Raw genomic sequence first — 16,662 nt, forward strand, 5'->3', positions numbered from 1 at the left:
AAATCTTTTCGAAGTTTCTCATTCTGGCTTTAACTAAATGTCACGTATAAATACAGCAGAAACCTCAGCCTCTGTAAAAAAGAAAAAGAAAACATCTAAAGTGGCCATTTAAATAGTTTTCTGTCAAACTGAAGTTGCATCTTCCAGTTTCAGCGGAGTAAACATGTGTCGGGCTGCGAGAGACGATTCATCCCCAGTGGTGCTTTGGCCTTTAAAGGGTTAAATGTAATGAGATCCTGCAGCTATTAACAGTTTACGGAGATCTCCAACATCTGCTCCCAGCAGACCAACAGCAGTTGTCTCCCTCCCTCTGTCCCCACTCTTGAGAGACACTCACACACACACACACACACACACACACACACACACACACAACACACACACACACACCTGTCACCAGCCCTCAGGACGCTCCAGCCTGGACTGGACTCGTTCCCCCAACTCTTTGCATGTGTTGGTTTGCTGATGATAAAGTTAGCAGCTATGTTGTTAGCACTCTGCGATTTTTACTCCACCTGTTCACCAAATCTTTAACTTCCCCCTTCAGATCCCTGCGAGTCCACGTTCTGCACGAAGTGACTCACCAGTGTGGAGTTAAGGAGCACAGCAGCGTTGTGTTTTTGAGGATGTATGAAGACGTTGCTGTCGGTCTAATCTGTGTCATTCCAGCGCGGTGCTTACTGTTCTGTTTATTTTCCCCCTGCAGCCTTTTTGTGCACACTTGCTCCTGAAGGATTTTAAATGTCTAATTAGAGAGTGAAAGCTGCCTCTTCACAGTAAACTCTCTGCAGAGGACGTGACATCCTTGTTGACCTTGTACTGGCATTGTGAGCTTAAAGCAGAACAGGAGCATGAAGAAAATATGTCTTTTAATGCACGAGTTTATTGTTTATTTTAAAGGACTAGTCCACCTACATCACAAAGGGAAAGGTTTGTTTTACCACTTACATGCAGAAATGACCATTTGGATTCCCTTCTAGGTAGTTTTGGCTTTAAATAATCAACTGCCTTTATGCTTTAAAGCCACTTCACTCCTCAGGTCTCTGCTGGATGGGGTCAGTATAAAGTACGAGCAGATTCCTGACCATATATTGTATTTGCCACTGAAAAATAATCATATTCTGACCAATGACAGAGAAAATGAACTGGCTCGCCATGACTTTTTGTGATAAACTTTGTTTCTCTCTCTGACAAAAGAAAATCGATGTGGCTCTTTGAATTCCAGTCAGAAAAATAGAGTAATGCATTAAATATATTCCTGAATGATCTGGAACAGGTAGCTTAGATTTGTAAATCATTACCCATGAAATGATCATGTTAAAGAGGCATGCTGGAAAACGCTGCACACGTATGAATAATTTGTTGTGATGGACTTGTTATGTAATTATTAAGACGTTCTTCTTCGTGTCTTCATCGAGATGTTATCACTCGCTCCCTCTCCTTTCTTGTCCCAAAGCCGTTTTTACAATCAAGTCAGCCGATCACTGTGTGGCCACTGTTGGCCTTCAGGGAGGTGAAGGGAGAGGTCATCCTCTATACAATCATGACAGACAAGTGTGTGACACGGCCAGGCCTCGGTGGGGGGGGGTGTCACGAGTAACAGCTTCACCCCGTCCTCATGTCAAAACCTCTGCTGACCTCACCACCAGTCTGCCCACTGCAAGAAATTTTTTTATTTGGTCTTTTTATCTGTAAAAATAAACAAAAAAAACATAAAACAGACAGATTTTTAGATCTCGTCCACTGAGACACATTCATGCTGCTCTTATTATTTAAAAAATGTATTTCAAAAACTCCCCATAAGCATCTTTTTTTCATAAACTACTGCAGATAATGTCAACATCTTCCCATCAAGACTCATTTTGCTGTGAAACATATTTGCACTAAAAATCTATTCATATTATCAGCAATTAAGTTGACTGATGTGCCTAATTCTATTATATTGTCACCTAATTTTGATCATGGTCGTCCATCAGGTGCCCCTTTTTTATTCTTTTGTTCCCGCTAACGTGCTCGTGGTTGTTTTGTGTTTCTGCGGTGAACAAATCACCTGTCAATCAAATGCAATAAGAACTTTTCTTTATTCTTTCTATAGCACCCTTTTTTCCTTTGTGCTTTCCTTTGTAGCTAACGCTGCTCATGCTAACCACCATCTCTATCTATGATATTTTTTGATAAATACTGTAATTATGCCGTGAAAGCTGCAGGAAATGATAACAAAAAAATGCATCAGTGGACCCCTAAAGACACTAAGAGAAAAGCATGTGCGTCAATCACCAATAACTTTATAAAAAGTAGAGAAAAGAAGCAAAAAAAAAAGTCGATCAATATTCAAACAGCTGAAGATTGAATCGTCATTGTGCCGTCAGACACATAATAAACAGAATACAACAATTCGATGTCATGACAGACATTTTCGGCCTCCCATTCAGTTCCCCTTGTGTCACCGCCCTCGTCACCCCGCCTCCCATCAGCCTGTGATGAGTTCATCCGGCGGGGGTCGCGGGGTAGACGGCCGACTCTGAGTCCCTGACAGCCTGACAATGGACTTCTAAAGACTCTATTCCTCCGACCGGGTCTTCAAGGTGAAGCCCGTCGTCCTCCTGCGTCCATATTGAGATCGTTTCTCATTTGACAGCCGTGGTTAATTTTGTCTGAATAAATCACGACCGTGGCAGATTTTTTTTGGGGGGGTCTTTTGACGGGTGATGGGTCGGTTTTGTCACACGTCTCTCAGGGCTGCGTGTGTGTGTGTGTGTGTGTGTGTGTGTGTGTGTGTGTGTGTGTGACTCCGCTAACTGATTCGTGCTGATCAGCACAGTGGAGTCCTCTCCAGTCTGTACTTCCCACCAGCCAGTTTTGTCATCTAGCCTAAGTGGCTTCAGATCTGCAGGAGTGAGAGAGAAAGTTGCCGACTGAGCGGGCCATTAAGGTCCATTACCCACCGACAAAAAAAAACACCACCTGTCTTCACACTGGAGAGGATGAAAGTGGGCTTTTTCTGAGGATGCACTGCGTTCTCCTTTGTTCCCTAAAGACTGGAGCTATTTTGACAAGTAGATTCATCATCTTTTTTCTTTCTTGCGAAATGTAAAAAGATCGAAATAGTTTCAGCATTTGCTTCGAGACTTTACAGGAAATGTGACGAAGTCCTGCAGGGATTTAAAGCAGATTGACTCATTTGTTTTCAGCATTTGTCAACGTTGAGTTTGTGTCAAGAGCAAAATAATCTCCTCCATTTTTAATTCTGAATATGAAATTAAGGTGGACTTTCTGCCTTTTTCCAATATAATAAGGGATAAAAAAGGAGCTCTATTAAGTGTTTTTTATGAGGTGATAGTAGAGATTATGCCAACATCTTTATGATAAAGACATTCAGAGGTGGCACTTTAGGGCCGACCAGCAAAAGTTGAAAAGGAAATAGACTAAAGGAGATCGTATAGGAGAAGTATTATGAAGAAAATATCTCCGTTTTAGTCCGTCCTTGATCACAGCTACTAAAAATGTCTTCTATCCCATTCTGTTCTGTTGTCGTATTGTATTTAGTGTAATTTAACTTCTTTGAGTGCCTCCCGGTAATTGTGGTTGTCAGTCACGCTGCTTTTAAGAGCTGCTGGCATGAATTTTATCAGCCAGTCCAGTTTTCAGAGAGCAATGTTAATACCCCATGATGGTCTGAATGATTTTTCCACATGCTCTCCATTCCTGGAAGTAATGCATTTATGGAGGAAAATCCAAACTACACATTTTTTTCTTGAAGGTTTGAATCAGCAGCTTCAGTACCAAAGTGTCCGTATTCGATTGTCCGGTCCTGCAGATCTGTATATGTTTGTACGCTAAAATCCTCTCGGTATATTCTTCCCCACATTCAGTACAATCTCAAAAACTCTTTGTAAGTCTATTGAAACGCACCACGGAGAACCAAACACTACGTCTGTTGAGACTAAATGAAACGGTGAATAGGACGTGAGGCTCATTTGTAAAAATGGAAAATGAAATTCCAGCAGGGTGACATGCCGGAGCATTGTGCGCCTTCCCAGACGAAATGCGGCGCGCTCCTTTATGGAAGGGCTAGGGCCTCAAAGGTCAAAGGTCACCTCTATTGAGCCATCAGATGGAGGTGGCAAGAGGTGGGCGTGTCCTCGGCCCATTGAGGCGTCTCCTGGCGCTGTTGTGCGCTGCCACGTATGTGACGGGGGGGGGGGGGGGGGGGGGGGGGTGGATTTCATTGTGTTCACGTTAAACTACGGCGGCACAAGCAGGACGAAAGTTGACAATGCAATTATTGTGTTTCGCTCCATCCAGGTCACTCGGAACTTAGCTGATTTTTCAATCCCTGTTTTGACAGCTTTCCAAGGCAGGGCTCTTAAACTGGCTCCACACTGTTACTTTTTAAGACTTTAAGCACTTTAAATCCTTCTTTTTCCAGTCCAGATTTTAACACAGCCTGGATTGTGAGTCTAGGGCCACGGAATAATTTTTTCTACACTTTGCAAGATTATTTTTGGGCTCTTTTTAATTTTAGACCTGCCGCGGTTATTCGTTTGCCTGCCCTGTCTGAGGTACACCATGGCTATCAAAAGACAGATTATTCTATTTATTTGGTTTTTCTTACCCATTTTTTCTGCTTTGAACTTTCCAATTCCAATTTTACAGTTCTCTCCTCCATGTTGATGCAACGTCCTTCAGAGCCAAACTCGGGCAGCGGACCCACAAACTTTGCCGGGCTCTAATAGCGAGCCCTCGGGGCCGCGTCTATCTTTTTCTGCCTTCTCCGTGGGTCAAATTAGACGGTAGCTCAGATCCAGGCCAGTGGGCCGCTCTGACACACTCATAAATTCTGGTAACTGGCCCCGCTGGTTCTGACAGGGCTATTTTTGCGAGGTGAAGACGGAGGGCTTATACTATAAAGGGAAAAGAACTTCCTGTATTTTCTCAGACAACTACTACACTGTAAAAAATTTCCGTCTTTACAGGTTGTTAGAGTTGGAAGTGGAGTCCTGAATTCTTGTTTTGATTAAAGTAAGTGAAAGAATCTGCCAGAGGGATGAGGTAACTTCACTGTTTTCCATGGCAAGCTCTGTGAAGCAAACAGAAATATCTTAAAATAAAGCCGATTACGTTGCCCCAAGATATTTCCGACACAAAGTCTGAACTTCTAACCCGCTCCTCCGTCCTCTTTCATCCAAATCCTTTCCGCGGCTCTCTTCGTAGACTCTTACACTTTTTGCAGTGTAACCCGCCTGTCCATTCCCATGGCTCGCGCCGTTCTGTACGTCCACAGCCAAAGCCCTAAAACCTTTAAAGCCTCGTATGACTCTAACGTAAGCTGCTTAATAATTTAATTCTGGTTGGAATCTGGCATGATTGGAATGGATGGGATTATCACGTTTGGGGACTAATGCTGCAGGTTCAGCGGGGGTTAGCCAGCGTAACATGGTAATAAAAGCAAGTGGTGTGTATGTAGAGAAATAATGAAATGTGCCAATAGAAAGGCGGAGGGAAACTCAAGTAGAGTCAACGTTAATATATATCATAAGCAAGGAATTTAGTTCAAGTGTTGCATTTGAAAATGTAAAGATATCCACGATTTAATCAGCTATAACTGCAGTGTTGGTAGATAAAAGAAAGACTAGCAGTCGTAATGTTTCCAGCTAAATGTAAAATCAGACTCTGCAAAGCAACAACAGCTACTAGCGGATGAAACAGGGCAAGTAAAGATAAGAATAAACTCTGTGAGTTTAAATCAACTTCATTTGAGTGTACATGTTAGACCATCGAACACACTCTCAAATGGAGTGAAAGGGACTTTTTTTGATTTCTGTAGTTAAACCTGAACTTTAGTTGGATTTAAAACATTAATCCAATGATGAGTAAAATTCAACTTTTACATTGAGTTGTTTTAACATGAACTTCGTTTACAGTGTAAACAGTCAACACTTAGAAGGATGGATTATTTGATACTAACAGAGTTCAAATTTCATCACACTAAAACGGTTCCTGAAATGGTTTTTAATGGTTTCATACACTTGAGTAACAAATTATAAGCCAGTTGATGACTTTAAGTGACTGTGATAGTTATATATATATCATGTTCCTTTGTTGTAAACTTTTGAATCATAGTCCCATTTTATGTATCATTATGTCTTCATTGAAATGTTACACATGTTTGAGCAAAAGTAAATATACTTTCTCCTTGTCACTTAGGTTTAATTTGGTTTCTTTTTTTCTCAAATGTTACAAAGAAAATGCAACAAAGCTGTACAGTAAACACCAGAAGTACAGTTGAATCGTGCTCCTCAACACAGCGAATTAAAGAGTATCCATGATTATAAGCTTCAGTCTAACTTGGAAAATAAACTCCTAAAATCTTTCACCTTGTTTTGTTGATATTCCTATTCAGAAATTTGCAGTTTTCAAAATAAAAGTTTGAACTTCAAAGTACCAACGAAGTAGAGAACAGAAGTAAATGTACTTTGCCTGGATATCATTGAATGTCTTATGAAATCAAGACTAGAATAAAATGATTCTGTAGGTGGTCTTGGCTTCTGAGCATCAACTCCAGCTCATATTTTACCACCTTTTAGCTTCCATCCTCTCGTGTCGCCATCTTTTCTTCTTTTCTTTTTTTCCCTCCTCCCCCCTCCTCCTCCTCTCTGCTCAGCTTCGGGCCCGGCGACCGCAGCACAAGGCGTCACTCATCTGCTCATGAGAGCAGCCATTGACTTCAGTTTGACTCCCAGGCTCTAAGAGGGGTAGACGGGGTGGAGCCGGCAGCTCTGAAAAAAAAAAAAAAAAAAAAAAAGCATTTGCCAGCGTTGAGCGGGCGGCCTGCTCTACGTTACCACGCAACTGCAAGAAGCACACTGAGGCATAATATTTACACTGGTACATAATTTTCCGCGTGCGCCTCCAAGAGTGGAGAAGTGTATGGTGTTGGTTGAACGGGGGAGGGGGGCGAGGAGCGCGTGATCCTCCACCTACAAATATACATAAAGCTTCTATGAATGGCTGGCCGGTCACCCGAACCGAACGCGTGGGGTTAAATGTTTGTGAAAGAAAACCTCCTCTGGGTCGGCACATTTTCCGACGCAGGTGATGTGAAGTGTTCCACCCTGAAAAGCCTCTTCGTTGACATCACTCGCTCCCGTCGTTAGTAATTCTGACCTTCTTTCCGAGGAGTTCACGTTTCCACTTAAACCGAGCAGGTCGGCCCCCGTTGGCCCGTGGAGACTCCGCCTGCTGATGCGGAGCAGATTTCCCCCCCCCCCCCTCCTCCTCTCCCCCGAGCAGCTTCTGAATCTGTCAAGTTAGTATCTGTCTGCTGCCGCCATTCAGACACACACCTGGTTTGAATTACTCCGCAGAATCTTACCCCGCAACTCTCCAGGGATGGATTGAACTTGAGTGGCACGGTGGAACCAAATTCAGAGGTGCAAGAAAAATCCTGTCTGCAGGCAGAGAAGAAAACACTTTTAAGAGACTTTACTGAGCGCTCGCTTATGAAAATAACCCCATATCTTCTTTGTATCATTATTTCAATTAGTTTAAGTGATTGCTCAAACATTTTGGGGCTTTTTGCCATTCTGTTTCGAGTATTTTTGCCATCATTGCTCATATTTGCAAAGCAATCCCATCAAATTTCTACTTATATCTTGTAAAAAAGTTTAAAAAAAAAATGTTCTTCTGAAATATGATCCAAAGTGTGCACCAGTTACCTGCTCTCTGCTGCCACACACAACAATTTACCATCCAGACATTTACACCACGTCAAAAAGATGGTTTTCAACTTGTCACGTCTGTTCTGCATCAAGTTTTAATATAATTTCAGATGTTGTTTTGCCCCCGGTAAACATGCCCTGCACAAAACACGCTCAAAGGAAGCAGCAGATGTGACACTGGAGGAGGGTTTTAACTCGGCCCATTTGTATAAATAGGAGGATGATGTGTCCGTTAAAGGAGAATTTGTCAGTTTAAGAATGGGCCGTTGAATTTACATACATTTTGTACAATTTCTGCTTCACGTTTCTTCTGCTTCCATTACAAACAGATGATACAGAATCCTCGGAGACCAGCTTGTAAATTTGGTCTCTATAAACAAGCCTGTCATCACAAATAGGATTATACAGAACTAAATGAGTACTTGTGTGTTTCTTGTCTGTATGATACCAAATTCCCCCGAAGATTTCTTCGAAATACGCTCGGTATGCTCACTGTTTGGATGTGTTGTAATGACATATATTAAATATTCTTTTGTCCGTCCTTCTCCCCCAGCTGAGACACCAGCAGTGGAGCTTGGTGATGGAGAGCGCCGTGCCGTCAGACCGGGGGAACTACACCTGTGTGGTGCAGAACAAGTACGGCACCATCTCCCACACCTACCAGCTGGATGTGCTCGGTAAACGTTCACTTTTATGTCAACTATGAATAAATAATCATGCAAACATCATGCACCACATCACATCTGCGTCTCCTCCGGCACATTATTCCCATGCATGACTTGTGCCGATGCTTCTCTTTCCTCAGAGCGGTCACCTCACCGGCCCATCCTCCAGGCGGGCCTGCCGGCCAATCAGACAGTGGTGGTGGGCAGCGACGTGGAGTTCCACTGTAAGGTGTACAGCGACGCCCAGCCGCACATCCAGTGGCTCAAACACATCGAGGTGAACGGCAGCCGCTACGGCCCCGACGGCGTTCCCTACGTCAACATCCTGAAGGTGGGTTCATGTTTTCTAATTAGTCCGGGTCTCAGCGCCTGGAGCCGATCGCAGCCTGGGATCATTCTGCTCATAATTAATCTCTCCTAAATGTCTTGTTTAATGAGCTCTTACAGTAGGGAGGTCTGCGGGGCCCACAGGCTCTCCTCACTACGGCGTATAACTACTCAGAGTTCATTCCTCTAACACTAAACCTTCATTATGGGAACAGAAACCTCACCTGCACCTTACAGCATGTTATGTACACTGAGGAACCTAATGATGTCACCGTGCAGGTTTCTGTTCATATGTGATGCATTTAACCCTTTATTCTAGTGATTATAATTAAAGGTGTATTTTAGTTTTTTCCGTCAAGATGTTTCAGTTTTCTTGCTGTCGAACCTTCTTCCAAAGGAACTAAATTAGAGATCAACGCAGGATTATATCCACTGATTGCCAACACTGTGAATCTTTTACCAGCCTAAATGTATTCTTATTGCTATAATAAACTAACTACCAACCAGTTATATTTAACCAGTAGTTCCACCAACCAATCAGCCATGAAATTAAACAGGGCATTTTAGAAGTAAGCAGATATTAGAGTGCAAATACATGCATGTTCAGACAGAAATTGATTATTAAATCAAATTTGATCATTTATCTTGGGTCATACTATTAAAGCCAAATTGCAAGATTCTAATTTGTTTAGCTGCTGAAAAGGAGATTAAAGTTGATGCAAGTAATCATGTTTTTATTGTTTTAGTCAGTATTTAACAGACTGACAATCAACAAGAAGTTTCTCCTTGTTGGATTATAAAATGTATATTTTCATTTAAAAAAAAAAATCATGCTCCATGTTGTCCTGACTATCAGCAGTCTTCTTCTTGGGCCTCTTATATGGTATCTTCTTCTCTGAACTCCAGTACATCTCCAGATTTAATTCAACTTTAGGAGAAAATGTCAGAAAAACTAAATATTTTACTGATTAAATCACAGATAACACCCTGACAAAAGCACATCTGTACCTTAAAGGTCATAATCTACCTGCCACACTAGGGGGCCAACCTCAAATCAATGATGCCTTTTCTTGCTGATTGGCCAGATGTGTTACTACAATTATACATAAAGTAGCATGCAAGACTATGAAAGAGTACATTATACAATAATCACTGATATTCAAATTTTTTGATTCATTTTTGAGTTATATTTGCTCCCATATTGTTTGTCTGCAGCCTTTGTGGTTCCTCCGATGCCGCTCTTTGTTTGATTTGTCAACCCTGAACGCTCCCTGGTGAAATGAAGGTTAAATAAACGCAGCGGGGAAGGTGTCAGATAGTCTTAGGAGGTTCCCCCCCCCCCCCCACGCAGCATTGGTGTTCAAGAATAGAGCAGAAAACATTCCTCACCAAGAGAGAGAGAGGACAACACCCTAAACCCACGGAGAGGCATGCTTTTTGATTCGGGGTGAAGAGAGGAAGACTCCCACAGCAAAAAACTGAGAGGGCTTTTTGCTTTCTCATTTGGCTTCACCCCCCCCCCCCCCCCCACATCCCCCTTTTTTTTCTGCCTCTAGAGAGAGAGAGAGGGGAGAGAGAGAATAAAACAAACATCTGGTTTGGACTAAGTTAACTGCTGTGGTGGCGGCAACGCAGGGAGAGAGACGGGCTCTGTTAACCGCCGCTGCCGTCAGATGTGCTGCGTCGCGTGGTTTGAGGAGGAGGAGGAGGAAGGAGGAGGAGGAGGAGGGAGGAAAGAGAGAAGAGGCACACAAAAAAGCCATGGAAAAAATGAGTTGAGGAATACAAGGAAGGGCAAAGTCAGCAGGGAGAGAGGGAGAGGGAGAATGTGTGACAGCGGTGGGTTAAGATGGAGGGTGAGAAGGGAGTTCGCGAGGCAAGCAGGGAGACAGACAGGAGAGAGAAAGAAAGAAAGATAGAAAGGAGGAAATAAGATATGAAATTGAGACAAGAAAAAAGGGAGCAAGAGATAGAAATTTAGCTGAGAGACGAAGGAGAGTGACAGGAGACAGAGAAATAAGTCCTTTTCAGACTATTTCTGGAGGTGATGGATTTTTGACTTTCAAACTTAATTTTATTCAGCAATGAGTTGAAAGTAACAATGCGGGTGTAGAGGAGCTCCCAGGCTGCATAAATAATGGATTATTTTGCAGCTGAAGTCTCAAATAATAACTTTCATGAGAGCGAAGGATGCGGAAATACCGTAAGCTGCAATACCACCAAGTGCCACCAGAGGTCGGCACCAAAAAGCTTCCGGCTCCACAGACTCCCATTCAACGTCTCTCATGAAATTCTCAGTCAATACAATTTATTAGTTTAGTTATTTCGGTGTTGTTAGCTCAAGTCACTTCTTCTTATTTGTTTTCTGGCGGTCCATCTGAGAATAATCCGTCATTAATTAGAAAATAAGCCTCAAAAAGCAGTGTTTTGGGGGCGTGTCTGTTTGATTGACAGGCCTGTTTTTGTTGCGAGTTCGATAAGAAGATCGATACCACTTACATATCTATAAATTAAATATGAAGCTCACTGGTTAAATGTTGAGATGTCATTTTTAAAGTGGTGCATTCTCAAGTCATGAATCGGACTGAGCATACAATTTTATGTTCTTTGTGCAAAAGAAGTTATAATTAAATGTCAAATTTATTACAGTGTTCAAAGAGAGCAGAACAAGGCGCCTTTTTAATGTCTGTTTATTTTTACTATGTGTTGGCCTTTTATTCAGACTTGAATGCTGGAAGTGTTAATAAGGATGTGTTAGTAGATCCGATTGCCGTCACAACCTTCACGGAAAAGATCAGTTTGTGAGTTTTCCAAAGAAGTCTGAGAAGGTGGCGACAGACGAAGAGAAGAAAGGGATAGAATAAAAGAGATAAAGGAGGGAGAGTAAAAGGAGGAGAAACACAGGCCAACAGAAAGAAAGAAAGAAAAGGGGAGAGAGAAGGGGGGAAAGAAAGCCTGACAGCCCAGACCGCGGCTCCACGCTCTATTTTCGACTACCGCATAATTGAAACAGTATTTACTGAGATTTGTATGTGCCTCTCTCTCTCTCTCTCTCTCTCTCTCTCTCTCTCTCTCTCTCTCTCCCCCTCCCTCTCCCACCCCCCCCCCCTCTCTGTCAGGCCCACCACAGTTCATTCAGACGTGATATGCTCTCTCATGTGTGGCATATACTGTAGGAGTTAAAACCCAGCTAAGGATGGGGGGGGGGGGGGGTCATGGTCATATTTTTTTTTTATTTTTTATTTTTTAATCGCTCTTTTGATGCCTGGAAAAAGATTTAACGCTAAGCGACTCACCCTGTGGGAGGGAGGGGCCGGGGGTGGGGGGGGGGCGTCTGGAGCCGAGCCCTGGATGTTTATTAAGCAGCTATAAAACATGATATGTTTTCTCCTTTATGTGCTTTAACCCATTTAATTATTCAGCGGCAGTGTGTGCAATGTGTGTTAATGCAAACACTTCAGGAAGATTGACACACTGTAATTGCCTTTAATCTACCCTAGGACAGCATGTCTTACTGTGTACAGCGTGTGTGTTGTTGTGTGTTTGTGATTTTACAGGTTGTGCTTTTAATCTCACAAACACATTTCAATGTATCACTCTCATGTCTGTGTTACAGTGCAGCAAGAGCCAAGAATTAGCTTAGCTTAGCATCAAGACTGGAAGCAGGGGAGAAAACTGCAACCGTAGCTGTCTCTAAAGTTGTAAAATAAATGTACTAGTTTCTTTAAAAGTCGGCAATTAATAAGTTGTAACTCATTTGTTTGATTTGTACTCAAACAGAAACGTAAAAGCAAAGTTAGCAGCAAGAAATGTAAAAACATTACTTCAACAGAGGATTATTCGACTTTATTTTGACATTTACTCAAATAAAAAGAAGGGAAGCAGGTTTCAACACAAACAGTAAACAGTAAATGATAACTAGCAATGTACATTTCTTTTCTTATTAGATGTACTCTCAGCCACAATCTAATATGCAACTATTCTATTATAAAGTCTACTTTTATGATGCCTGTAATCAGTTTGATATGAATTTGTTGCAGTACTTCACCTTCCTTCCTGCCTCTCCGTTTGCATTATATGTTGTCACGATGTGTTCGTCATGCAGGACCTGTGAAGGCCTCACTGTGCCTCTCAATTTTCCCCTCCTTACAGAGTGTTGTCAGTAAACACACGGAGGCCCACAGTAAGTTGAAACTGTCCAACGTGACAGAGAGCGATGCCGGGAAGTACTGGTGTCGCGCCTCCAACTTTGTAGGCAAGTCGGAAAACGCTTTCTGGCTTAAGATGCACAGAGCAGGTAAATCCTGAGCTCTGATACGCGACCGCCTTCCTCTGCTGCGCCTCCTCTTTCTCTGCAGCGTTCCTCCTGGGTTGTGGGTTTGATCGGCTCGCTGGCTCGCTAATATGACACACACACACACACACACACACACACACACACACACACACACACGCACAAACACTCCTCCTGCTGGGTTCAACTGCTTACATTTTGCGAGCTGTCATCCATTTTAACTCCCGGTGCCACTTTGTCTTCCTCCCTGATCAATAACAAACGCAACATTGCACAGTTAATTATGGTAAAGTCTCACCGTCGCACACCCAGGAACCACCTTTACACAAAAACACACACATATAAATATAAAAGCCCCCACACACATATACCTGTATTGATTTCCCTGGGAGTGCATTCTCCTGCTATATTAATGTGCTTTTATATGAAAGTGTGCAGCAGGACTCTTGATTCATAACTGGGTCTGGATGTCGATGTTCATTACCGAGGCCTGGAGAACAAATGCTACACATTAAACAGCGGCTTTGCAACACACTCCCCGACTGGTCATCACAGCAAAGACTAGTTAAAGGATGAAAACCACAACAGCACTGATGCTTTGTTAATAATATATTGTATTAGTGGACTAACATTTTCATGTAAATTTGGTTCTATAATCAAACAACGTTGATAAAGCTTGGAGGACCCAGACTAGATCCTTGAGGCACTCCTGGAAGAAAAACGGATCAAAAAGCACAAGTAGACTTTTCTGTGTCAACTATTCTGCCATAAAACACTTCGTCTTAAACTACAGAAGGTCTAAAAACAAAGAAAATGTTGACTCATCGAGATTTTTGCAGATTAGAGCTTGCGTTGAAGGGATCTGGTTTGCTTTGACGTCAGGTAAACTGTACGCCGGTTCAGTTTAAACTCAAGTGCTTCTGCAAGTGGTAGAAATTCTTGACATGAATGCAAGTATCTCAAAGATACAAGTGGATTTGTATGAAAAGCTGCCTGTGGTCTTGGGTTGAACCAACCAGCTTCCTCCGCAGCGTGGTGACGGTGCTGCTTGGGTGTTTTCAGGTGGTGGTGGTGGCGCTGCTGTCAGCAGAAACAAAAGCAGCATGGCCGACCTTTTCTTTTCCTTCGGGGTTTTATTTTGGTGTTTCCTCTGAGAAGCTTTGGGCTCATGATATCTCTCCTCTCCTCTCTCTTTCCCTCCTCCCTCCTCCATCTCTCATCCTCCACAGACGGCCGGCATTAACACTACAGATAAGGAGCTAGAGGTTCTCTTCTTGACCAATGTGTCTTTTGAGGATGCGGGCGAGTACACTTGTCTGGCAGGGAACTCTATCGGCTATGCTTACCACTCTGCTTGGCTGACGGTGCTTCCAGGTATATTCCTCTTCAGTTTTTACAGGTCTCTTTGTCGGCCAGTTCTTCCACCTACATCATCTTAAAATGTTTTAAACTCCATTGAACTGTAATTGCTGCTGCACTTTTCTTTTCTTTTTTTCATGTTTTGCTCAGTAGTACAATCTTTGCCATTCATTTTTCAAAGCTAATTGTCATGCATCATCATAGATTGTGACTTGTTAACACGGTATAAGTAACTGTCGTCTCCCCTTTGATTGAGCCAACCGAACGTGTAATCCATCCCTTCAATTGAAGACGCTTTTTAATCAGAGCAGATCGTCTGTTTAAACGTCTCGAGGCTACACGCGGAAATTTAAAGACATTTCTATGTTCGCTGTTCAAGACAATAATTACCTCCCCGGGGAGAAGCACATCACAGGTGCAATTACCTGCTGCAGGATAAAACAACAAGCTGATTATTTTTGCCCTGAGTGCACAGTTTCCTGTGTGCAAAAGGCAAGTTTTTGATTTATCCTTTGATTTATGGGCGCCATTTTGTAGAGAATTCTTCCTAAAGATGTGCTACTGAACAAAACACATTTAAAAAAAAAAAAAAAGCCATACAAATATATATATATATATATTTTGTGAATCTTTTGTGTTTATTTCCACTGACTTTCCCTGTTTTTCACCCCCTTCCTCCTGAAGCAGTGAGCCCAGAGAAAGAGGACTACTACGCCGACATCCTCATCTACGTGACGGGCTGCGTGCTCTTCATCCTCGCCGTGGTCATCGGCATCCTCTGCCGCATGAGGATGACCACGCAGAAGACTCTGCCCACGCCTCCGGTCCAAAAACTGTCCAAGTTCCCTCTCAAGAGACAGGTAACAGAAAGTAGATACAAGATTCGTACAAAACTTTTCCCGCTTTTTCCTCTCTCCCTGTCTATTTGGCATTTAGCTTAAAACTCAAAACTGACTTGATGCAAGTGCTACAATGAAAGAAGAGGAGTTTAAAATGACAATATCTGCCTTTTCAACTTCGAGAACTTTTTGAAAGAAGAATTGGGACGCAGAAAAGGACTCGTGTAGGCCGAAGTATTAATAAATACATAAGGTTATTATACGTCTATCAGTCGCCGATCTCTCCCCCGTCCCGCTGCGTTAATGAGGCTGCGCGGACGCTGGAAGGCATCACACCGGTGACATGTGTTCACATTTATCTTGGAGCAGATTCAGCTCGGGGATATTTATGCCCTCCTGCGACTGTCAGTGTTAGTTTTAGATTTCACTCTCTGTGTAACGCACACTCTCCCCTCAACTGTTTGGAGAGGAGCATTAAGCGGAGCAGCTGCGTCGCTGCGGTCCGAAGGAGTCTCCGCGTCGTCGCGTCTTACAGCTGCGTTCGAGACAAATCTCAAGTCGGGTCCGAAGTTCAAATGAAATATGGATAAAACGTCAGGCTAATCACGTCAGGTTTAAGCATAAATACGACTAAACTAAGGTGAAAACAAGTCCTGACGACAGAAGGAAGAGTTTGACACCACTCTCATGTCTGTGTGTCTTAATATGAAGCCAGAGCCAGCAGCTGGTTAGCTTAGCTTACTTAGCATAAAAACTTGAAAAAGTTCACAAATGAACACAATATATCTTATTTGTTTAATATCTGTAAAAAAGAAAAAAAAAAAAAGGGGGTTTATTTATCGTAAAGTTCGTCGTTTTTTAGGTAGTTTGGGCTAAACTAAACGGTTTCAGCTAACACTGATCACCTCAACTAACTCTTGGCAAGAAAGAGTTCAACTATTCTTTTGAGGACGTTTTGTAAAGATGAGCGTCTGTTTAGTACGCAGGTTAACATTGGTACTGTTGGTTATTTTTTATTTTTTTAAACTCTGGGTCTGAGGATTGAATGATCATTTGATTCTGTATCTTAAAGGAGTTTTTGTCAGATAAAGAAATCAATGCCATTTCAGTCTAAATGGTGCTTTAAATAGTAGAAATGTTTTGGGAAAAGCATTGACTTTGCAAGAAGGTTTTCGAGAAGGTTTGTTCTCTGTTGGGAGAAACATCCATCAATGGTTTTACCAGGACACATCAAACCAGGAAGTAGAATCTGGCATGTCCAATAAGAGAAGAAGGCTTTCGAAAGAACAAACTAGAGCACACTAATTCATTTTCAGTCACCCCTTTAATCTTCTCTCCATTTTACTTTCATAAGAAGACTTCTATCTGAGCTCCTTCGCTTCTATTTTTTGTCTTTATGTTTTAAATTATCTCCAGATACACTTCTTTTAGTTTCTTGCAATAATTATAATCCCTGC

The 16,662-nt window shown here is 42.4% G+C and overlaps 1 protein-coding gene across 2 annotated transcripts in view; it reads left to right on the forward strand.

Moving 5' to 3' along the window:
* Nucleotides 1-16,662, forward strand: part of fgfr3 (fibroblast growth factor receptor 3) — a 65,016-nt gene that overhangs the window by 35,457 nt on the left and 12,897 nt on the right. The window contains exons 6-9 of one of the 2 annotated variants that reach the window (XM_069160782.1): nt 8,275-8,398; nt 8,527-8,717; nt 12,866-13,010; nt 15,051-15,226. In XM_069160782.1, the coding sequence (XP_069016883.1) occupies nt 8,275-8,398; nt 8,527-8,717; nt 12,866-13,010; nt 15,051-15,226 (636 nt within the window). Of the gene's footprint in view, nt 1-8,274; nt 8,399-8,526; nt 8,718-12,865; nt 13,011-14,236; nt 14,382-15,050; nt 15,227-16,662 lie in introns of both variants that reach the window. The other variant, XM_069160781.1, reaches the window with a different exon arrangement.

The sequence above is a fragment of the Embiotoca jacksoni genome, unplaced genomic scaffold, assembly GCF_022577435.1.
Source record: "Embiotoca jacksoni isolate LCO1_2020_lvr unplaced genomic scaffold, fEmbJac1.0.p SCAF_27, whole genome shotgun sequence".
In the NCBI taxonomy this organism is placed as follows: domain Eukaryota; kingdom Metazoa; phylum Chordata; class Actinopteri; family Embiotocidae; genus Embiotoca; species Embiotoca jacksoni.